The 24761-nt window shown below is 38.4% G+C and overlaps 1 protein-coding gene across 9 annotated transcripts; it reads right to left on the bottom strand.

The window, feature by feature from the left end:
• Positions 1 to 1060: 1060 nt before the first annotated feature.
• Positions 1061 to 24032, bottom strand: LOC124544026 (histone lysine acetyltransferase CREBBP). Of its 9 annotated transcripts, XM_047122407.1 has the most exons (24): positions 23449 to 24032; positions 21733 to 21947; positions 20686 to 20893; positions 19215 to 19381; positions 18582 to 18956; positions 17896 to 18129; positions 17557 to 17695; positions 16976 to 17140; positions 16408 to 16736; positions 16207 to 16325; positions 15833 to 16082; positions 15512 to 15802; positions 14477 to 15418; positions 14234 to 14391; positions 13521 to 13631; positions 13048 to 13366; positions 12806 to 12949; positions 12202 to 12675; positions 11788 to 12021; positions 10906 to 11706; positions 10030 to 10305; positions 9248 to 9427; positions 8785 to 8997; positions 1061 to 1827 (listed from the first exon to the last, which is right to left on the bottom strand). In XM_047122407.1, exons 1-24 carry the CDS (start codon positions 23531 to 23533, stop codon positions 1372 to 1374), a joined length of 6885 nt encoding a protein of 2294 aa, XP_046978363.1. In that variant the 5' UTR covers positions 23534 to 24032; the 3' UTR covers positions 1061 to 1371. The 9 variants fall into 9 exon arrangements, with proteins under 9 accessions (XP_046978363.1, XP_046978355.1, XP_046978357.1 ...); XM_047122399.1 differs by having other exon boundaries at positions 15512 to 16082; XM_047122401.1 differs by having other exon boundaries at positions 9248 to 9424; positions 15512 to 16082.
• Positions 24033 to 24761: the final 729 nt, after the last annotated feature.

Below are 24761 nucleotides of genomic sequence, written 5' to 3'. Positions count from 1 at the left end.
CTCAGACTGTTACTCACCTTATTTATCAATTCTTCACAACACCAGGGCGGAAATAATTGATTGTGAGATTTAAAATGTTTTATAACAAACCTATTCCATAGTCCAACATTTTAATCCCTATCCATGTAAAATTCGCCAGAACTTTTTGTTATAAAGTTTTTCATCTATTTATAAAATAAAACAATAACAAACTATTTGCACATTTATTATGAAAAATCATTTAGGTTTTTTTAAGTATTACTTTATATCAAAGTACACAAAAACAAATGGTTTAGGAAAAATTAGGGTTCATCACGACTATGAAAACAAAACAAAAACATGGAAGATGAAGAAAAAGTGTTGCTACATGTCGTTACTTAATAGTTAAATAACTATGAATATCAAAAAGATAGATCTTCAGTAGAAAATTTATATATTCTTTGCTGATGGCTATAATGGCTTATTTCACATAATTATAAAATTAATAGACTAACAGTTTACTATACAAATTTTTAATTATGTTTAATTTATATTGTTTAAATATGAAATATATCATCTTTATTAAATATACATATATTTTATCCCTATTAACACATCATACATAAATACACATAATCAGTACGTAAAAAAATCTGTGCACACATGACAATTTGTAACTTTATGGGTTTCTATTTGTAGATTAAAAAACTAAATTTACTGCCAGGAAAAGGTTTGAGTTAAATTATGTCATAGGCCTTTATGTTAAACGGTTTTAAATTTAATTATGCTTCAATATATAAATAAATATATAAAATAGGATATTTTTTCATCTTTGAATTATAGCCATTTATATATTTTGGTTTAACGGGATCTTCACGATAAAACGCCGGTTTGGAGATTCTAAACAATTGGAACCGGTCGCTTTTAATATTTATTCAAAAAAATACAACTTTAACAACATAGTCAAACCCATTAGGTACAACAAACCATCGATTTTATGAGAATCAAAAATATAAATAAATCAGGTTTACTAAAGTCATCAAAATCAGGTTCAAAGTAGTAAAGCAGGAAGTAGTAGGTTGTATTTGAACAGAAACAACAATTTATAATCATCACATAATTATATTATAAAATGATTTAATTACAATAAACAGAATAAGTATCATAATGTACCTACACTACGAACAACTTACATTACGCAAAAGCGGACAGGATGTACTCTTTCTCATATTTACATTTTGTACATTGAGCGCTCGATTCGTTCATCGTAATACTAAATACGTCCTTCGCGTCGCTAAACGATATCATCGACAATAAATAGTGCGGGGAAGGGGAGACGAGCGGGCGGCGGCACGCGCGGGCCGCGATAGCTTATATATTACAGGGCGACCGGGCGCGCCTCGGTTATGTACACTACAACTGCTCCACGAACTTGGTGAGTTGGTCCTGAGGCGTCATCGGCGGCAGCTGCTCGTCGGGCGGCGCGTGGGGGGCGGGCGGCGCGGGCGACTGCCGCATCATCAGCAGCTCCGACGGCGTGGGCGGCCGTGGTGACGGCGTGGCGGGCGGCGACCGCTGCAGCACGCCGCCCACGGCGCCCACGCCGCCCACGGAGCCCACGCCGCCCACGCCGCCGCCGGGGAAGTACCGGGCGGCCAGCCTGGGCGCCGGCCCGCCGCCCGCGTATGCTCCGCGCATGCCCATCATGCCGCCGCCGACGCCGCTGACGCCGCCGGCGGGCCCGCCCTGCTTGAACCAGCCCCCGGGCGCGCCCGCCGACATGCCGGACACGCCGCCGACTCCGCCGACGCCGCCGAGGCCGACTCCGCCGACGCCTCCGACGCCACCCACACCAGACACACCGCCGACCTACACGGACAAATAAATCAGCTAATTAAACAACGGTAACAAAAACCGATTATTCAAATATCAATTGACTTGTTTTTAAACTCTGGTAGAGGGAATAGGCTATTTGACAAGGCGAAAAATAAATTGTGAATTATTGTAATCAGTGTATATTATGTATTAAAAAATGGTTATTTACTAACGAAACTTGAAAATAATACTTAATTTGTTCAAAAATCAATAAATAAAAATGCATTTTTTCAAACGTTTGTCACGTGACACAAAACGCTCCTGATTGGCCGGACTTATGATGAAATCACTTTCTTGTAAACCTTGCTTTTCTACTACATGTACCACAGATTAAAATACAGCAAAGTGACGTCACCGACCCCATTGCAGCGCCATATTGTCCAAGTAGCGTTTTCGCGCGTTATTTAAATATGAAATTTTTAATATGATATTTTTCGGCAAATATGTGCTAGAAATAAAAAAATCAACTTTTACTGGGTTCCTTAACCTCTATTAAATAATATAAAATGGATTTTAAAAACCAGTTGTAGCGGAGTTGTGTATGATGTTGTAGATGAGGTTTGATTAAAACAAAGTTTCTTCCACTACTAATTTATTTCTCGTAGAAATAATAAACACGAAGATAGGCAGGCACAGCACAGAATAGAAATGAGAAGAAAGAAATATGAAGGTAAGTTTAGATGAAAGAAGGAAGTATGACTTAATACAAAGACTTAAGGTGCAAAATCGTGTAGCAAAATTTAAGCGATAAGCGACGTGCGTTCAGTACGAGATCTAGGATTCGACTGCTTGACGGAAGGCGGCCGAACCGATGCGCATACGTTTCTTTGTTCAAAGTAACGGTAATTTATTTAGAAAAGACATTTCTATTACACGATCGCGCGGCGACTGCCTTCCGACATTACATAAATTATTATATTATATTTTAATTATTTATATGATTTTTAAAGTGTAGATATTTATACTGTGTATAACATGTATATATAATATGTATTTATTATGTAATTTATATAAGTATATAAGTATTATAGTATACATATATAGTATAGTTATATGTACATATGTTATAGTAATATTTGTATTTATGTTACCTTTATTATTTAATGTATGAAAAATATATAAGATATTATATGATTATATGTATAATATTTTATTTATATAAGTTATATAGGTTGTAGGGATCTGGTAAGTGTCGCGTTCGCCACACCACTCCCCTCCAGAGACCGTCCTACGGGCGATAATAATCAGGTATGTGTACTGTTCTGCCCGATCGTGTCCTTTTGTTATTATTTTCCTTATCTTTAATTTTATCATCGTGATTTTTTATTTCAGGTGGAGTAGCAGGAGGAAGAGGTATATCCCTTGGATCGTCGTCGTCGGTAAGCATGTATGCAGGCTTCAGTCTTTCTATTGTTACAGAGGTAGGTTTTCCTCGGACAAGTATTTTGAAGACTTTTTCGTTCCTCGCCAGTACTTCATGTGGGCCAGTATAAGCCAGTTGGAGTGCTCCTCTGTTAGCATCTTCTCTGAGGTACACATGACTAGTCGTTGCAAGATCTTTGAATATGAAGATAGATTTCTTACAGTGCCTGGAAGCTGGTTGCGGTTGAAGGTTCTTCGCAATAATCCGAAGTCGTGCCATAAAATCGGTTATGTCATCAGACTTATTCGTGGATGGTTGAAAAAGTTCTCCAGGTAATCTAAGCGTCTCGCCATATACCATTTCTGCCGAAGATGCTTGAATATCTTCTTTAATTGCATTTCGGATTCCAAGCAACACCAATGGAAGTGATTCTGTCCAATGTGAGTTTTCATGACAAACAATGGCGGCTTTTAATTGGCGGTGAAATCTCTCAACCATGCCATTACATGCAGGGTGATAAGCAGTAGTTTTCTTGTGTTCAAAACCAACCATTTCAGAGAGGTGCTTGAAAAGGGCAGATTCAAATTGTCGTCCTCTGTCAGTGATTATAGCGGTAGGGCATCCAAAGCGTGCTATCCAGCCGGATATCAAGGCCTTAGCTACTGTCTCTGCTGTTATGTCCATAATAGGAATAGCTTCTGGCCATCTCGTGAATCTATCTACGGCTGTAAGACAGTATTTGTAGCCGTTTGAGATTGGCAGTGGTCCTATTAGATCGATATGGACGGTGGTAAATCTGGCACGTGGAAGTTGAAAATTCCCAGGACTGGTTGAAACGTTCCGAGTAGTCTTCGCTCGCTGACAGGCTTGACATTTCTTTGTCCATTCACGGCAATCTTTCCGTACGCCGGGCCATACGAAACGCTGAGCTACAAGTTTAGCAGTGGCATTGGCGCCAGGATGGCTGAGTGAATGTAAGCTTTGGAATACTCTGTAGCGAAACGGTGATGTGACAAAGGGTCTTAGAGTCTGATTTTTGTCATCGCAGTACAGCTGTATTTGCGTTCCAGGAATGATTGTCTTACGTAGATTGAGAGACGATTCTCCTTCTATCAGTCGTTTCAGCTCAAGATCGTCAGCTTGTGACTGTGCTAGCTCTGTCAAGTCTATTGGCTTTGTCAGTTCTTCAATCCTCGATAATGTATCTGCCACGACATTGTCCTTTCCAGATATATGCCGTATATCAGTAGTAAATTGTCCGATATAGTCGAGGTGGCGAAATTGTCGTGGTGAGCATTTATCCTTTCTTGTTGTAAAGGCGTAACATAAAGGTCTGTGATCCGTGAAAACGGTAAAATGCCTTGCTTCTAGCATGTATCGGAAGTAACGGATTCCCTCGTATATCGCAAGTAGCTCCCTGTCGTACGGAGAGTATTTACTTTGCGAAGGACTTAGTTTCCGTGAAAAGAAACCGAGAGGTTGCCAAGCATCATTTTTGTATTGGTGTATAGCAGCTCCTATTGCTTTGTCTGAAGCATCAGTTACGAGCGCGATCTTTGCATTCAAGTCTGGATGAGCTAAGAGTGTTGCGCTGCATAGACTGTTTTTGCATTCTTCGAATGCCTTAAAAACTTCACCCGTGATGTCTACTGGATGTGAGCCTTTGACCTTATCAGTGAGAAGAGAGTGTAGAGGTGCTTGAATTTCCGCGGCACCTGGGATGAATTTGCGGTAAAAATTCAGCATGCCTAAGAATCTTCTTAATTCTCTCACAGTCTTAGGCACAGGAAATTCTTTAATTGCCTCGACTTTGGATTCCAATGGTTTGATGCCATTTGATGAAACGGTATATCCCAAGAAAGACACTTCAGAAACTCCAAAGACGCATTTAGACGCATTTATTACCATCCCATACTCCCGAAGCTTATGAAACAGACTTCGTAAGTGATGTTGATGTGTTTCTTCATCAGGGGAAAATATGAGGAAATCGTCTAGGTATGCGTAGACAAAGTCTAAGCCTCTGGTCATTTCGTCAACAAAACGCTGGAAGGTCTGGCCGGCGTTTCTGAGTCCAAAGGTCATATATGGGAACTCATAAAGACCAAACGGTGTTGTGATGGCCGTCTTTGCAATGTCCTCAGAAAATACTGGAATCTGGTTAAATGCTTTCACGAGGTCGATTTTGGAGAAAACACGACAACCCGATATGTTATGCGTGAAATCGTGAATATTCCGAATCGGATAGCGGTCAGGAATTGTTCTTGCATTAAGCATCCGATAATCACCGCATGGACGCCATCCACTTTCCTTCTTCGGGGCTAGATGCAAAGGTGATGCCCATGGACTCTCTGATGGTCGAGCTGTTCCATTTTTAATCATAGCTGCGAACTCTTCCTTGGCTATGAGCAATTTATCTGGAGCCAAGCGACGTGGCGAGCAAGATACTGGAGGTCCAGGTGTAGTCCTGATATGATGGACCGTGTTATGGTTAACAACCTTCTCGTTTCCTGCAGGACGTGTGATCTCCGGAAATTGACGTAGCAGTATATGGTAGTTTGAATCACCGAGCAATGTCTTCACTGAAGAAATCGTGCTGGATGATGATACTGATTCTGCTGAAGTCGTCAGGGTTGTGGTGCTATCGATGAGACGCTGGTTACGGCAGTCGACTATAAGACCATAATATGACAAGAAGTCGACGCCAATTATAGCCTTAGTGACATCTGCCACTATAAATCGCCATGTGTAGTCTCGACGCAGGCCAAGATTCAGCTCGAGGTGAGCAAAACCATATGTTGAAATAGAAGTCCCATTCGCGGCATAGAGTTGGTAATTGGTCGGAGATCTTCTTTCACGTAGTGCTGTGCGAGGGAAGACGCAGAGATCGCTACCTGTATCAACGAGAAACTGCATCTTCGATTTTCGATCCGTTACGAAAAGGCGACCAGATACGTTATGGCTATCGGATGTCGCCATTACCGATTGCCTTGGTAGTTTTCCGACTTAAAATCGCATGGCTTCACACATTTATTGGCATTCTTTCCGTGTTTATTGTGATACCAACATAATGGAAATTTTCTGTAGTTGGACTGTGATCTCATTTGTACTGTCGGGCTACGTCGTCTTCTTGATCTCGATCTTGGTCTGTGACTGCGAGCAGACAGAGCTTTTACTTGCTTTGTGAGCTCATCTATTTGTTTCGCCATTGAATCAATGGTTGACTGGGGAGCAGATGTTGAAGCGACTTGAGGTGTGCACGGTACCAATTCATGTAAGCTGTCGGCTAAGTCAGCCAAAGCTTGAAGGTCATAAGTTTTCTGAGCCACAATAATTGGTTGAAGAGCAGTAGGCAGACGACTTATCCAAATAGTTTTAATAAAATCGTCTGGAACTGATGGACCTGCTAATCTTTGCAGGTGTCGGAGAAACTGAGATGGTCTCCGATCTCCTAACTCTTCGTGAACAAGTAATTGTTTTACCTCTTTCTCGCGCGAGGCTGACAGACGCTTGATTAATTCAGTTTTAAGTCGTTCGTACTTCCCTGTCTTTGGTGGTGAAATAATTATATCCTTCACTTCTGCTGCGTAACGGTGTTCTAATGTCGAAGTAACGTAATAAAATTTTGTATCGTCGTCAGTGATTCTCGACAACACAAAATTGCCTTCCAGTTGTGAAAACCAAACTGCAGGTTCTTCTGCCCAGAACGGTGGTGGTCGCACTCCGACTCGAAATATGTCGGTCGTGTCGTGAGGTGTAAATGGTCGTCGTGACTCGGCATTTAAGTTCGAGTTACCTTCATTTTGTGGTTCCATTTTATTCCACCAAATAATCTAGTGTTCCTTACTTGAGTTGGTTAATTAATCCTCTTCGTTTTCAGCTTCTTTGTTTTCAGCGGGGTCACCAATGTAGCGGAGTTGTGTATGATGTTGTAGATGAGGTTTGATTAAAACAAAGTTTCTTCCACTACTAATTTATTTCTCGTAGAAATAATAAACACGAAGATAGGCAGGCACAGCACAGAATAGAAATGAGAAGAAAGAAATATGAAGGTAAGTTTAGATGAAAGAAGGAAGTATGACTTAATACAAAGACTTAAGGTGCAAAATCGTGTAGCAAAATTTAAGCGATAAGCGACGTGCGTTCAGTACGAGATCTAGGATTCGACTGCTTGACGGAAGGCGGCCGAACCGATGCGCATACGTTTCTTTGTTCAAAGTAACGGTAATTTATTTAGAAAAGACATTTCTATTACACGATCGCGCGGCGACTGCCTTCCGACATTACATAAATTATTATATTATATTTTAATTATTTATATGATTTTTAAAGTGTAGATATTTATACTGTGTATAACATGTATATATAATATGTATTTATTATGTAATTTATATAAGTATATAAGTATTATAGTATACATATATAGTATAGTTATATGTACATATGTTATAGTAATATTTGTATTTATGTTACCTTTATTATTTAATGTATGAAAAATATATAAGATATTATATGATTATATGTATAATATTTTATTTATATAAGTTATATAGGTTGTAGGGATCTGGTAAGTGTCGCGTTCGCCACACAGTCAAATAGCCTATTGTAAGATATTTGGAATCCTGCAGGTAATATGGAATAATTTTTTTTTGTAAATTAATATTAAGCCCTAAAGATAACGTCATAAGAAACACGAAGTTATCGAGATTTCAAAAAAGGACGCTTTATAGACATTTCGACTGTCTTTAAAAGAATCGAGAAGCCTGATGAAGAAAAACAACTGTAAAGTGGCCTTGTTAGTTTATGATGTTACTTTAATTTTGTGATATTTATCCGAAAAAACAGACTAGTATTTCAAATATGTTGCAGTTCCTCTACAAATAAGACGGATTCTCTTAAATTAACATTCTATAGCTTTTTAATTCAATATACATATACAACCACGTACACCATACATGTTATGTTTAAACATTAGGCTATATGAAAGAAATAAAAATTGTCCCACAGAGACATTTGAGAATGTTAGATATTAATAGTTTTCCTCGTGCCTCTGATGACACAAGCATGCCGAAACGGTATAAATGAGGGAAAAAATAAAATTGTGTCCCTTATTTTCAGTGCGTTTTAATAATATTATGATGTAAGATTGAAGTGCGTGACCGGGAGGGTCACAATCTTGCAAAAAAGCCCCACACTTGCGGTATATTATTTGTTAAATTTAATAAAATAATTCAGTACTAATTTTACCATGTTTATTTTATTGTTTATTGAAGGAAAGCCACTATAATCTACTGTATAATATGCTTCGAAACAAACAAACGAAAAACAATTTATATCTTTGTACACAAAGATTTTTATTCAACAATTATGAATATTGCTTTTAAATTATTTATTTATTTTAACGAACGAAAATTGTAGGGGGAAATTTATAATTTTTTGCCATTTTATAATTTTGAGAACAGACAGAATTAATCTCAAAAATCAGTCTTATATGATATGGCAGCATATAAAACTGGTTTTATTATGTTTATTACTATCCGACAATGGCCTGTTGCTGTGTAGTTTGAGTAGTGCTAATGTCAATAACTGACCTGTGTCTGTTGAGGTAGCATCTGATGCATTTGTTGCAACCGCTGCTGCTGCTGCGGCTGCGACATCATATGCTGAATCTGTTGCGGCTGCTGCGGCACGCCGGCGCCGAGGCCCACGTTAACATTGCCGACACCACCGACACCGACATTTCCAACACCGACGTTGCCGACGGGGCCGACACCGCTGCCTGTTTGTTGCTGATTTTGGGCATTCTGAGCAATAAAAGAGAAACATGTCATTAATTAAATTACAGCAGACATTCAATATGAAGAATACAAAATGTAATTAAAATTTGTAAATATGTGGTAGCCAATCAAACTTTGTTATTAAACGCTATAATTAAAAAGCTTAACTCAAAATAATCAAATAAGTCACTTCTTTCATTTTTTAAAATAAACTACTTTTTTAATGATATATATATTTTTTGTTACAGTAATTAATCGTATCTTTTTATTGTTTTACCTGTGCTCTTTGTTTGATGAAGGCTGCCATAAGTGGTGGATTTGATTTGAGGATCTGCAGAATTTCCTGCTGCTGGTTGTGACTGGCGGGTGAGCGCAACGTGGCCATGAGCTGCTGCAACGCCTTTTGATGCATCGGTTGCTGCTGCTGCTGCTGCTGTTGCGGCGCACCCGCTCTCTGCTGGAATACAATTTGTAATTAGTAGATATTTTCTATTACTATTAAGCACTAGACACACAATAAGAACTTGAGAGTGAATTTTGAAAAAATATTTCTAACATAAACAATTCTCAAAATTAAACAATCCAAGTATATTTTTGTAAGAAATAGTAGAAAAAAATATATAAATAGATTTACATATTGTTAATAAATGTTTTTTCTATAGTAATAATAGTATAATATAGCTCAGATTTGATTTTTGAACATGTTTAAGTGTCTATATATGGAAAAGTTAGTGGACTGTAAAAGGCTACTTGAAGAAAGTATATTTCGATTTTTTTTTTCATATTTTTTGACTATGCTATGCTATGTTTTATGCTTTATGCTATGTTTAGAAATTAAAAGGTTATAACTATAAAATGATATGACAAGTTGCAAGCAAATACACAGATTGTGCAAAACAGATACAGCTATTAGAATAATATAAACTGATACAGATACTAATAAATTAAAATTGCTAGGCTGCTCAGATTTTTTTGTGAAGTAATTAATGATTGTCAAACGAAAGTTAACTTTTCAAGGACCTGCATTGACGATAAGCAAGTTTTGGTCGATGGCAATACCTGTATGGCAGAGGGCGCGTGCTGCGCGTGCGGCGCGTGCTGCGCGTGGTGCTGCAGCGGCGCGTGCTGCGCGAGCGGCGCGGGCGCGTGGTGCGGCAGGCGGTGGTGCGGCGCGTGGTGCAGCGGCGGCGGCGTGCGGTACCGCGCGCCCCAGTCGGCGCCGCGCACGGCGGCCGCGCCCACGCCCAGCCCCACTCCCCCCACTCCGCCGGGCGGCCCCATTGCCGCCTGCTTGCCGTACGACGGCGTCTGCTGTCGCGCCGCCTCTTCTTGTACCTGTTGCGAAATCATTGCCTTTAAGAAATTTATCTACAAGCACCAGCCGGACTCGCCCGACGAGGGTTCCGTACAAATATGTAATACCATTTACATATTATAAAAAAAACGGTACATATTATTAAAAATAGATTTAAATATCAAATCCAAAACGAAATAAAAATCTGTTTAAATATTTTTTCCCAATCCCTTTCTTACGATACCCCACATGACACTGATAAATTAAATTTAAATTTGGACCACCAATTAAAATTGGTTCCGGATATAAAAACATTGTTTTTTTTTTTTTTTAATTATTTTCCTATAACATATCACCCTATAGGTCGAATGAAAAGACCCTATATAGTTAGAATCCCTTTAGTGTTAAATTATAATGTTTTTGGCGGCATAAACGGCCTATTATTTTTTTACATTGACTCCATGCCGATGACAAACTCCTATTTTAACATGTTCATTAATTTCAACAAGAAACCTCTACGAGTTTCCGAGATAAAGACTCTTGGCAAACAGACAGACGACAAAGTGATGATAAAATAGTCAATTTGAATTTGTTAGAATCGATTTGGAGTTGTATGGATAGTAGAGTAGAGTAGTAAGTACCTGCTGCAGCGCCTTCTGCACGTTGTGCGGCAGGGCGTGCGCGGCGGGCTTGGCGGGCGGCGGCGACGCGAGCGCGGGCGCGGGCTGCGGGGGCGGCGACGCGGCCCCCGTCGCGCCGCCGCGTGTGTTCATGGCCGCCATGCGCCGCCGCAGCAGCTGCTGCTGTTGCACGCGTTGCTGAACTTGTTGCTGCTTTAACTTCTGCTTTATACTGCTGCAGAACGGCACCGAGCACTTCGTCTCCTGACAGTGCTTCGCATGGTAGCAGCACAGTGCAATGAGTTGCTTGCAGATTGCACAGTCTCCCTTGGTCTTGCGCTTGCAGACCTTGGTGTGCGCGACCACTCGCTTCATCTTCTGGCAAGATGGTAGGCGACAATTGGCGTCGCGACACTGGCACGCGTGTACCAGGGACTGTATGCAGCGTTGGATGGACAACTTGCGCGCCTCTTGCGGGTTAGCCTGCTTCATGTCACCCGGCGACGAGCTGACGTCTAGGTCTAAGCCAAGCTTCTCCATCTTGTGTGGGTGACCCTCTTTGTCATAGCAGGGCACGCACAGGTCAAAGTCATCGCAAACGGTGCAATGGTACCTCGTCTCAACATGAGATTTACAACTATTGCATGTGTATACGAATTTATCTTGACCTTGGTTGTGGAGCTCATAAAGCATGCAAAGTGTGGAAAATCTCGCCCTCCGCGTCGATGAGAATTCATAGTGACGATCTCGGGCCATCGTCAGGAACGCGTCGCGACCGTCCATCAGGTCACAATTTACTAATGGATCTGGGTCTTGAATTGGCTGTAAATGAAAATCCGAGTATAAAAAATAGTCAACAGGGTAAGAGAAGTCTAAAGTAAGAGTTAAATTTAATCTACTCACAGCTAAACTAGCGGCAGACTGTGCGGAATGTAGCCTAATAACGAAGAAGACTTCTTTGTGCTTCTCCATTGTTGCAAAAATTTTTGCACTGAGATCACTGCCTTGTTGCTGATCGCTCTGTTTCTTACTGTTCTTTCTTTGGGCGGCCTTTGACTTGTTTGATTTTTTAGCTTTTTTCTGGCCCTTCTTCTTTCCATCAGGTCCTTGTTCATTTTCTTCGGAAGACTGGAATATCTAAAATCATGTTAGAAATATTCTCTCACATCGCAATTCCCGTTGATATGATGGTAATGGGATTAGATTTTGCGAGAATTTCAATGTCATAAATAAGTATATGGTAAAGTCATAATATCAAAAAAAATAAAAAAAACACTTGAAAATGAAATGGTTAAAATGTACACAAAAGATACTGACCACTGCCTCAGCGGCTTCAGCTTGCTTTCTCTTCTCTTCCTCTTCTTGATCCAATTCTTTAATAGACTCTTCTAGGACATTGGGCCAAAAATCCCCTTCAAAATAAGGCAATTCAGCAGCTGACGAGATATTGTCCTCCATTGCTTGCTTAAGAATATCTTTGTAATCTAAAATTATCCTTTCTATAATACCCTTGTCTAGCATTTTCTTGTACCACTCTTGTAGCCTTTTAGGCTTGGGTATTTTTTGTTCGGGCGGATGGCAGTGAAATATGTAGTCGTCGCCCTCAGAAGGCGGGCAGGCCCAAATGTGGGCCATTGTATAACCCAATTGCTTAGCGTAATCCAAATATCCTAATAAAATCTCGTGATACACAGCAGTCCTGTACTGCCTCGGTTGGAAGAAATGTACTGAATCTAGATATGCTATATAAACTCGCCTCGTATTAGGCGATGGACTTTCACTACCATACTCCTGAAAAATATTTATATAATATTAAAAACGAGTTTTGCACAGACTAAAAAAAGGCAGGTTAAAATCTTGCTAATAATCATATATATTCAAAACATACATAGAAGATAGAAGAGAATATCAAGTTACATACCTGCACATGCATTCCAAAGAAACAAATATCAGTTCCATCAACTTCCTCAAATGCAAACAACGCTTTAGCCCGATACGGGAATTCGGCGCACAACTCCCCCGATTCTACGAATCTCGATCTCATTCCTGGTTTCACTTCGACCATCTGCAAATATTATATATTGGAGTATGTTTTTTTTGTTATATGTTAATTGTACTGATGAAAGAAGGGTATTACTTATAAGTTATAACGTAATATTTTACCTTATCGGACGATGCGACAACCCTGATATGCACTTCGCCAGCGCCAGCCTCTTTTTTCTTAAGGAAATTATTAACTCTAGTTTCAATATAAATGCCGAGCTTAGAAGTAGGCAGTTTCTTAGAACTAAACTTGTTCTCTTTCCGCTTCGCCCCTTTCTTCTTCAAACAGTTATCACAGCAAAAGCCTTGAGGCCATATTTGGTCATGGTGCAACACACATATTTGATGCTGCTTCCTACCACAGTCCATGCAAAGCACAAATGGTTCTTGCTCTAAATGGTCATTTTTCATTTCTTTGAATTGATCTTTTTTGATCGCTCTGCAATAAAATAATTGAGTTTTATAAAAAATTAACACTCAAGGTAAACATTAATGCTTGAAAGATGTTTTACTCTGCTATGTTAATGGCGATATATTAAGTTTGAGAGTTGTACGGGTATTTAAAAATAAAATAATAAGAGAAGATCACTTACGTCTGGGGCTGCAGCGGGTCGTCGCCGAGCGTGACAGTGTCGCCCTGGATGTCGTTGAAGCACTTCTGGCAGAAGGTGTATCTATCGGACACAACCCCATACGCTTTTAGACTTTAGTTCATAACAGTCCGAGCGAGTGATGAAGCGTGACAGGAACGTTTGTGTGCAGGCAAGGGCGTGCGAGGGCGAAAACAAATTAGTAAGCGATAAGAACATGGCAAAGGGATTAGTATAGATCCCATAGATGGAGTAATACTGGTATTAGGGTGGTAATCACATATATCTATAATGTACAGTAGCATTTTCCCACTAAAGAAAAAAAACACGTACTGATAGCATAAAACAAAGAAAAAAATTATATAACATTAATATGTAGCTTTCTATGACAATAACCAGACTACAAAAGCGACAGATAGGTGTATAGGAATGAATTGATGAGGATTTCTATACTTTAGTATGGAAGGTATTCAAAGTATTTATAAAACATCGATTAAAGAATTAAATATATGTTTAGTGGTCAACACAAAAACTGTAGTGGAATGGCATTATGATTGTGAAGGCATAGGTATTGTATGTATGATGATTATGATAATTAAAAGGTACTTATAGTTATATATATAGGAACTTATAAAAATATTTAAAATCAAGTTTTTCAGGTATAAAATGATATTACTCAAAAACATTTAGATTAATATTTATCCACTACTACTAACCTGTTTTGATAACTGAAGTATTTAGCGTCGCGTGGAATTGTGCAAAGCTGTTTGCCATAACAGCATAGCACTTGTGGGTTGAAAGTGTACTTGCGACCGCAACAGTATCCCAGACTTTGCATCACGGGATCTATTTCTACTTCAAACACTTCTGACAGCTACGAAACATAACATACAAGATTAGTAAAATAATACAATTTCAATGAATATAATTTCATGTTTTTATATATTCACGATAGTTACCTTAGTGCAATATCTATAGACCCGTGAATTCTTGCGATTGTATAGCCAAGCGTTCTCAAACATAAGCCAGACGTCATCGACATACTCCCATGGATCTTTGTACTGGCCGCGGTCGAGCTTCATCTTGATTGTGGAGAGATCTATTGGTTTGGTCACAATGTCAAAGTAGTCTGGGATACCAAGGGCTTGCGCGTCCACCGGCTGGCGGAAAGGCAGCGACTCGGGATCGAGGCGGAACAACTTCTCGAGCGTTGGAAGTAACGCCTGCCGTAGTTCCTCCGGCTTGAACGCGAACGTCTTTTTGGGTCCGCGATCTGAAGCCGCAGCGTCCGCGCCTGTTGGCGTTTCTGGCGGCTCCTCTTTGATTTCGCGTTTAATTTCTCGCTTGATTTCCTGCTTCAAGAAGGGATCTGGCCTGTCGAGACTCGAATCTTTATCGCGTGGCGTCTCGTCGCGCATTCCTTTTCCACCACAGTCAGGATCTTCGGGTTCCTCTTTGACTCGCACGTCATCGGGGTCCCGCTTAACATCGGGCGGGCTGTCTTCGGCGGCCTGCAGCGCCGCCATCTGCGCGGATATAGGCGCGGCGGCGGAGGGCGGGCGAGAGGCGGGGCGCGGGTCGGGCGCGGGGCTGGCGTGCGCGAGCGGCGTGGCGGGCGTGGCGGCGCCGCCCACGCCGCCCGCGCCGCCGGCCGGGGACGCGGCGCCCGTCTCGTTACGAAACGCGGTGTGGTTCATGAAGGGGCTGGCGACGGGCCCGCCGGCGAGACGCACCTTCGCCTCTGCCGCTCCGTGGCCGGGAGACGCGAGCGCGGCGGGGCCGTTGCTCTGCAGTGGATATTGCGGCACCGGGGACGTCATCGGCTGTCCGAAAGGTGACATTCCGGGGTTCCCGACGCTGCCGACTCCTCCTACGCTTCCGCCGTTTGGTGTCTGAGGCATCTAAAGGGAAAAAGAGTTGCAATAAGTGAGTCACATTACCAAGCACAAAATAATATAACTGTTTCTTTATACATAAATACATGTAAACAATACCTGGTTGGGACTAGGTCCAGGTGGGCCCACTAGATTCGACTGGTACGTCATTCGGTTGCCTTGCATAGTGAGCGGCATGCCAGGCGAGGGGATGCGCATTGCGGGTAACCCAGGCTGAGGCGGCAAGTTAGGCCGGCCAACGCCACTACCTACTCCCACTCCAACTCCAACTCCTCCGACGCCAACTCCCACACCCACGCCAGGTGCCGTAGGCCTGACGCCACCCATGACTCCACCTAATACTCCTCCAGGTTGTTGTTGTTGCTGCTGCTGCTGTTGTTGTTGTTGCTGCTGTTGTTGTTGCTGCTGCTGCTGTTGTTGTTGTTGAAGTTGACTTTGTTGCTGCTGCTGTGCTTGTAACTGTTGTTGTTGCTCTTTTCGCTTTTGCCGTTTTTCTTCCAATTCTTTCTGTATTTTATATATTTTTTCGGCAAGTAAATGGTAGTATTCAGACCGCGTACTAGCCATTTCATACATGTCACCTTCTACTTTTCTCGCATACGCAACTAAATTATGCATTCTTTTATCTTGCATCGCTGTAGGATCTGGTGTAGGAAAAATGGCTTGCACCCTGTATGTGTCAAAAGAGAAATAAATGTAAGTTATGTACCTATATATAAGTATTGATGTAGCAGAAAAACCTAATAAATAAATGATTACATAGAATCAGTAAGTGTATAGAAAACAAAACTTACAGTTTATGAACAAGATGGTTTCTGAGATCAGGTGTTATAGACTGGTGCCATTCTTTCGTTCCAGAAACGGGATTGGCTGTGACAGGTCCTCCCGGTAGTTGCAACGTTCCCGTGCCCATCTGATAAAAGAGAGAATATTAAAAACATTGCATTAAATATGTAACAATAGCCTTTACTTGACCAAAAATATTTTTTCCTTACAAGTTGCTGCTGCTGTGATTGTTGCTGCTGTAAATCAGACTGTGATTGGTGCGCGAAGAGCTGCTGCATGGGCTGCTGCTGCGGTAGGACGTCGGAGAGTGAAGGCGGGCGCGGTGCAGTCATGCGGGGGAGGGGTGCGCGCGCAAAGCCGCCCACCATGCCCGCCACCGACGTGGGGCACGCGATGCCGAGAGCTTCGTATGCGCGTTTCATGTCCGCACCCGCGCCGCCGCCCACGGAGCCGACCGAACCGACACCTCCCACTCCACCCACTGAACCTACTCCTCCGACGGCGTTCCCAGATTGGGCCGACGCTGATGATACTCCACCTGAATAGATTACTTCATTAATTTATTTAATAATAAAAAAAGCCAATTGATAAACACCATATTAAATAAATAAATAAATTGTACAATTGTGAATAACAAGATGTTATTTAGTAAGCACCACATTTTAGTATAAAAAGTACATTTAAAGTCAAATAAATGAAGCAGTTTTCCTAATGTTACAGTTTAATTTTGAGTATAATTGATATAACAACCCAAAAAACATGCTATGTAACACTTACCGGCCAGTGGGTTGACTGTGGGGAGTGCGTTGGGTGCGGGCGCGGACGCCACGTTAACACTGATAGAACCAACGCCCACGCCCACACCCACGCCGACACCTCCGCCTGCCGTGCCCACGCTGCCCACCGAGCCTACGCCGGTGCTCGAGTGGGAAACAGCAGCCGCTGGACAAATACGCTCTAATGTAACATGTATTATTACTTACCCAAAAACATATCTTCGAGACATTTACTATGTCAAATACCTTACAATACTCTTCTAACTAATACTTCCAAAAAGTTCTGTTAAAATCATTTATAAATAAATATAAAAGCGCACTCCTTTTTTAAAATACATGTATAAGAATTAGTTTGAGTATAAAGATGTGGCTTTTATTCTTAAAATCCTGAACAAAATCAAACTGCAACTACACTTGGACATACACACATGTACATTTACTATAACAACAGTTCATGCTTTGCGAAAATCTGTTGTACAATTAAAAAGATATCAGAAATTATTTCATGTTTCTTAAATATATGTTAAAATATTAGTCAAAAGTGTTAGTTTTATTAACCACAACGATTATTGTAACACTTACCATTCATAGGGTTAGTTCTAGTCCTATCAGCTTGCTTGAGAGGCAAACAAACAGGACAGTCATTTTTTATACAATGTTTCCAATGGTTTATGATTTGTCTTGATGATGAGCAGTGGGGTACGCCACAGTTCTTTCCCGCCTGAAAATTAAAATTTTGTTATTCACATTATAGAATGTGTAATGAAAATAAATATTTGATCCAAATATGTATATTTTAAATATTCCTTAAATTTCTTTCTAATTAAATTTGTAAACCGTTTCTATTTCGGCTAAAAACATTAATTTGCAAACATTATAGCATTGTGATAAAAAATATTACAAGAAATCAGTGCTACTAACCTGACACGACATCATATGGTTAAGCACACTCTTCATAGTCTTGCAATGCGGTAACGTACATTGCCACGTCTCGCCGTTAGATTGGCTCTCACGTCGCTGACACTTATGCGCGTGCAACAGCAGTACCAGTTGCTGCTGGATTAATTTCCTCTTCTCGGGATCGGCGATCGAGCCCGTGTTTGGTTGCTGCGTTGGCTGCGACGATGCTGATTGCGTCGCCGCTTGCGGTTGGGACTGTTTAATATCATAACGTAAATTATTATTTATCCTTTCGTATGTTAAATGACATTAGCCCACCTTGTGTTACCTGTTATACCGGGAGCCGGTATGGTCAACAGACAGCCCAATTTTGAGACAGACTTTTATTGTAACTAGATTTTCTCCGTATTTAGTACGAATCAAGTCAATTCAAGTTATGAATCTTATTGTAAATTGAATAATTTTTATTCACTTTCAACCATTTCTATATAAATACTCAATCATAGCTAATATATAAACTTTCAACAAAGGGTACTTCAGAGCGAATAACAGAACACACTTAGCCATACCGGCTCCCGGTATGTCAACAGTTGCGGCCAAAATGTGTTTATACCGGGAGCCGGTGTTTCAACAAACAAGAGGTTAACAAAACAATTATAATCGTAATTGATTGCTATGCCATAAGAGTATGTAATATAATATCTCACCTGTCCGCCGGCGGGTGCGCCAGGGGTCTGCGGTGAAGGTGCGGGCGGGACGGCCTGCGCCGCTCCACCGCCGGCTTCGGGCGGCGGGCCGAACCGCACGCCGGCCGCCCGCTGCGCCGCACCGCCTGCCGCCGGCTGCCCGTACGCGGGGTGGTAGGGCGCGAGCGGGTGACCACCACCACCGGGTGCGCCCATGCGTGCATGTGCGCCGTGGGCTGCGTGCGCGCCGTGCGCCGCGTGCCCGCCGTGCGCCGCGTGGGAGGCGTGCGCGCCGTGCGTTAGGCCACCGCGCATGCTAGGCGCTTGCATACCCACGCCCACTCCCACACCACCGACTCCGCCCACTCTACCGCCGAGAGGGCCGTTTTGCATTGCCTGTGAAAAGTAATTCTTTAAGTGTGCTTGGATACATATTATCTATTTGTGCATGAGTGTATGATATAAAAGAAAAACCTTTAGTTGAGTACATATAAAAACCTTTTAAACGTCAACAACTCAAGTTTAAACATTTTTTAATGATAAGAGGATATCATTTCCAAACAATGGAACTAGATTTATATTTGTGATCAATTAAATCTGGATTCAAAATATTTTAAGGTATTTAATAAATACATCAAATGATATGAAACAGACCTGTGCATGAGGATGGTGGGGCGGTGTCCCATGGTGGTTGTTGCCCATAAGCGTCGGCAGCTGCTTGTTCACATTGTTGATGATGCCCCCGCCGAGCATGTTCGGGCCTGTCATGTTACTATTCGTCACTACCATATTACCACCCACGTTCGCTACATTCATCCCACCTGTGGGGAAACAATTTTTTAAGTACAAAAGTAAATGACAATTAAGATAATAATAACGATTTACCACTTGGTAAATTATTAATATATAGAAGTTTTCTTCTGTTTCAATTTATTTGATATATTTTTATGTAACCCATACATTAGTGTCAGAGTTTTCTTGCTTCTGAACAAGTACAAGTTTATAACAATTATAAAAATATCTAATATTACATGGGGTCTAATAACTTAAACTTAATAAATATCACATGGACAAATCTACTTGCACTTTGTATTTCTCCATACTTGAAGTCATTTATCGTCGCTACTACTTCAGAATTTATGTTGCTTGCTATTTACGTAGTATCCTTTGCTAATGTAGCAATGGTAATGTTTAATGGTGTTTGGAAATGGACTGCATAAATAATGTATATAATTGGTTCCAAAACTGACCCTTGTGGCACTCCAGCCAACTATACAATACAAATGTAGCTTTTTTTTTCTTGTAAAATATAAACAGTTGTGGTGATGTGATTTAATATACTGTATAATGAAGCCTTTATAGTAAAATTTAACACAAGCTTTTTAAACAGTTTTACTTCTAAGACAAAGCTAATGTTTTTTTTTTATTGTATAGATACTAGATCAAAATATGAATTAAAAAGCCTTATTGATTTGTTAAATTATGCTATCCAAATTCTAATTATTAGTATTTTTACTAAAGTCACTTTGTTTATTAATATACCAAATGATATTGCCAAATGACAATACACTTGTCAGTTAAAAAAAGACTTAAAATTATAATATACTACAACCCCAAATTTTCAATAGCAATACTTAATTTAGATATATTATAGTTGTTACTTAATAATACCATGGAGATAATATTAAATGTATGTATATCCTGAGGTATTGGGGTAGTTCAGATGAGCTAAATATAGTTAAATCAAGGTCTATACAAATTTAACATAATTTCTCTTATGAATCAGTGAATAAAAAATATGTCTTGAAAATTTTAATGATGCATAACTGTTTATAAAATTAATTTGATGAAAATATTGAAACAAATAGGTATCTGTAATCATAAAATATTATATTGTTAAATAAAACTTACGCCTACCTACCTACCTTATTATATTATATAAATTTATCTTGTCTATGTATGACTTGTACTTAAAGCTCCTATGCATTTTCCATACTAATTCTTATCAATTTCAAAACAAACTGACTTTCAATACACTTTCCTATGTATAAACAAGATCTTTACAAATTTATATTCGGTCATAATATAAAAAATAAATTGTTCTTCAGCAGAACACAATACTTACCTTGAATGGAGCTCATTGGCATTGAAGAGTGGAGTTGGTTTGGATGACTTGTATTTGGTATAAGTTGCTGAAGCATACCACCCATTAAGTCTTTGGAGACAGATACATTGGGCGGTGACTGTAAGTTAGGACTCTTACTTCCTAGACTACTCAATCCTAAAGGGTTGTTGTGGCCTACTAAGCCACCCTTGTTGCCCTGTGAAAAGACCAGCAAACGACATAACACATTATTAGTTTTAATTAATTCAGATCATATACAAATAATTTTAAGTAAAAAAAAAATGTGGATATTTCATGTAATACATGATTTTGATAATAAATTTGTAGATCAAAGATTGTTTTTATTCAAATCGTAAATATATTAATTAAAAGTGCTCTAGAGACATTTAATATTTTATTATATTTATATATTCAGTAAAGTTACATGAAATTAAGCACATAGTTAATTGTACTTTAATTTCAGATTCTTTCTATTTAATAGATTAAGAATCAGTTAATTATGAATGAAACATTTTTATAACAATCAGTAAGAATCATAAATTTAGGAATTCTACAAAATTTATAAATTAATCATATCAAGTAGCATTTGTTAAAAATTAAGAATTAACATTTGAAAATTATGTACCTTAGAAGTGTATAATGTTTTTAATTTAAATTCTCTGAATAAATAGGATAAACACAATATGCAATATGAGATATGTTATTGCATTACTTGTTGTTTAATTAGTTACTATTATAATGATAAAGTATTCTTATTTTTTATGTGTTAAAATTAATCTTTATCTACAAAATATTGAAAAGAAGATATTATAAAGCTTGTTCAATTATAAGTTTAATTTCATAATTACAAAAAATAATTAATATCTATGGAAATACTCTATTAAGAAGTCTGTTGCTGATATTATCAATTTGAAATAAAAAAAATTATGTAACCAAAAATATATTACTGTAAGCATAAATTACATTAATTTGCTCTTTCTTCGAGTCAAGTTAAATATTGTTATAAAGGTTTTTCATTCAATACAAACATCAGTCCCAGGTACTCACTTGTTGAATAAGGTGATTATTAATTTGTCTCTGCATGGCAGCAGTCGGATCATCTCCGTTAAGCTGCTGCTGGCCCATTTGTCCCCCAGGGCCGGGTCCTTGCGCCGGGGGCTTTGGCCCTGTGACACCAGGTTGTTCACCCCATGAACCTCCCATCAACTCATCAGGGAGATCCTTTTCAAGGTCGAACATGTCCAGGTTAGAAAACCCGTCTACTGAAACCAATTTTATGTGTTTGTAAAACTTATACTAATGGTACATGTTTTATGTTATAATAAAAATAATTCATTTATTTAACTTCTTGAAAACCAAACATACTCACTTTTATACTATATGAAATAAATAAAAATATAATTTATTATATTCACCATTCACATTTTTAAAACATACAAAAAAAAAAAATTAACATCAGCATCAAAGTATTTCACTATTACATCGAAAGAAAATCAAATATGTCTTAGATAACCTATAATATTTCAATTAATTTTTTCAATCAACAATTAATTTGGTATATTGGGATTTTTATTTGAAAATAAATAATTATAAATTGGATAAAAACTTTTATTGTGATTAATTTTCTATTAAAACTATATTTTGAGCATAAAACAAAATAGTAATAAACATCTATACAATATCATGTTACATACTAAAATCAATTTATAATTGCATCAATATCATTAAAAGTCAATTTGGCTAAACAGTATTCTTTTTTAAACATAATTTGTGTATAAAGTTATTAATATTTTGTCATACATTAGGAAAATATGTTTTGACAGATATATAGTTGTCTATAAGTTTGCACTTAACCAACAAATTTAAATTGAAAGAAACATATAAAAATTTATCTTTACTATTTCTCACATTCCAGTTTTTAAATATATTTGTTTGAAATAATTCATTTAAACTTTTTTATGAAAGATAATATGAAATTGTTGACACAAAATTTCACCATTAAATTTTAAACAATTGGAAAAAACACTCTAAGGTTACACTAATACATGTAAATGTAAATATATCATATGTGTATGTTGGACACATTACAAGCATATATTAGATAGAGATATAGAGACAATACAAACTATAAATAATTTGCCTTAAATTCTGTTTGCCTAATTTGATGGGTTATAATCACAAAACTAAATGTAGGTCACTCCATTATTGTTAATAATGTCATTATAAGATTTATTGTATCAAACAAACCTATCATTTTATAGATATAATAATGAGAAGTTTTGATAAAATGAGTTCTTTTAATTGAACACAGTACAATATATTATACACAAAACTAATTAGAGTTTAAACTAATCATGTCACCATCAAAAACATTCATAAATGTATTTCAATGCAAGAGAAATACGTACACGGCAAATATTTATCTGATATCCTTACTATTTTAATCACGAATTGTTCATTTATTCCAAAAACTTTTTACGATATGACTTGAAACAACATTTTGTTTCGTACTGTCTAATTTGTTATCGAAGTGTCGAAATAATTTGTAATAACACAAAAATAATTATTATAAGTACAATAAACCTAAAATATACTAAAAAGCACATTTTCCTAGTTAATTTAGCTCAAGAAACAATAATACGACGCAAAACTTGGAGGGCGCTAACAAGAGCGACGGCAAAATGTCAAAAATCTCTGTAATATAATAATGACAGAAGGGTGCTCGAAACTTAAGAAACTTGCAAAATAAGAAAAAGTACTCACCTGCGGTGTCCGAGGGACCCTGGAAAGGGTCCCGGATCATCTTAGCCCGCTTATTAGGCGGCTCATCCACATGATGATCGGCCATGGCTCTGTTTACTAAACGTAAGCCGTCGTGAATATTTCGGCCCGCCGATTCAAATAACACATTTATGTCTTATATCTTTAAGAAATAACATTTTAAAGCGATTTGTCATCCATCATAACGTAATTCACCCACATCCCGATCGTTCGATGTCTCTCGGACCATTGAAGGCACATATTAAAATTTCTCACTCAAGTATTCGCCATTACAAAGCTCCGAATCGAAGAGCTACACAGACCCTCTCACCATCTTCCGACGGAACTAGCACAATAAATGAAAACAATATCACCAGATTTTGCTACTTTATGGAACTTATTTTACCGATCGAACTACACGATTTCACTTAACACTTTAAAATATACGGAATGGTACAGTTTATGATTAAATGATGTAAGAAAAAACAGAAAATTTACACGACAAATTCCGAAATACTTCTCAGTCTCTCCAGCGCAAAATGGCGGCTGTTGATGAAAACTTTTTCTACGCTTGTCAGAAAATGTCGGCCTATAAAGAGACAAAGGCTTGTGATTGGTCCTCGCACACCACGTGACTGCCGGAAGTGCCGACTTGACGCAGGATCGGTCCAATTATTCTGACGTCAACGCGTTCAGAACCGAATAGAAACGAAGTTAACCGATGAGTTTTCTACTTAAATTTAAACGCTAAACTAAATAGTTAAATCTTACTTTTACTTTTAAGAGAACATAAAAAAATTAAAAATATGGACTTTATTCATTTTGTCTTTAATTTTATATAAAAAATTGCAGCAAATAAGTTATTTTTTAACATCATTTAAAATTTCCCTCCAATATCGGGAGGGGTCACCATCAATACGACGTGTATCTAGATCTATGGTCTCTAGGTCATCATAGAGAAAATAATACTTTCTATTATTAAATTTATTAAAATTAACTAATTTTATTTCAGTACAATTTAAATAGAACAAACAAAACAGAAAAATATAATTATATAAATCATTATTATTTTAACCTATTATGTTTTTATTTAATGGACACCAAAATTTTTTAGAGCATCATAATTAATTACATTTGTTTTAATAAATAAAATGACTGTGAATATTATATTTAAAATATTTGCAGTATTTAAACTGGAAATATTTTCTCACAGAACTCTTTGAGAAATAAAAATGTGGACAGTCTTAAGCGAATCTATGTTTTGTGGTAATTATAGTTCGACTATACGATTATATTAAATAATTATTTGATAAAAG

The sequence above is a fragment of the Vanessa cardui genome, chromosome 4 (assembly GCF_905220365.1).
Source record: "Vanessa cardui chromosome 4, ilVanCard2.1, whole genome shotgun sequence".
Lineage (NCBI taxonomy): Eukaryota > Metazoa > Arthropoda > Insecta > Lepidoptera > Nymphalidae > Vanessa > Vanessa cardui.
Note: the sequence above shows the minus strand (reverse complement) of the source record. Positions and strands in the feature narration are given on the sequence as shown.

Coding starts and splice junctions, on each gene's coding strand:
- LOC124544026 (XM_047122399.1), bottom strand. CDS start 23,533: ATGGCCGATCATCATGTGGATGAGCCGCCTAATAAGCGGGCTAAGATG. Junction 8,998..9,247: donor TCATCAAACAAAGAGCACAG/GTAAAACAATAA, acceptor TTTATTGCTCAG/AATGCCCAAAATCAGCAACA. Junction 1,828..8,784: donor TGCTACCTCAACAGACACAG/GTCAGTTATTGA, acceptor TTGTCCGTGTAG/GTCGGCGGTGTGTCTGGTGT.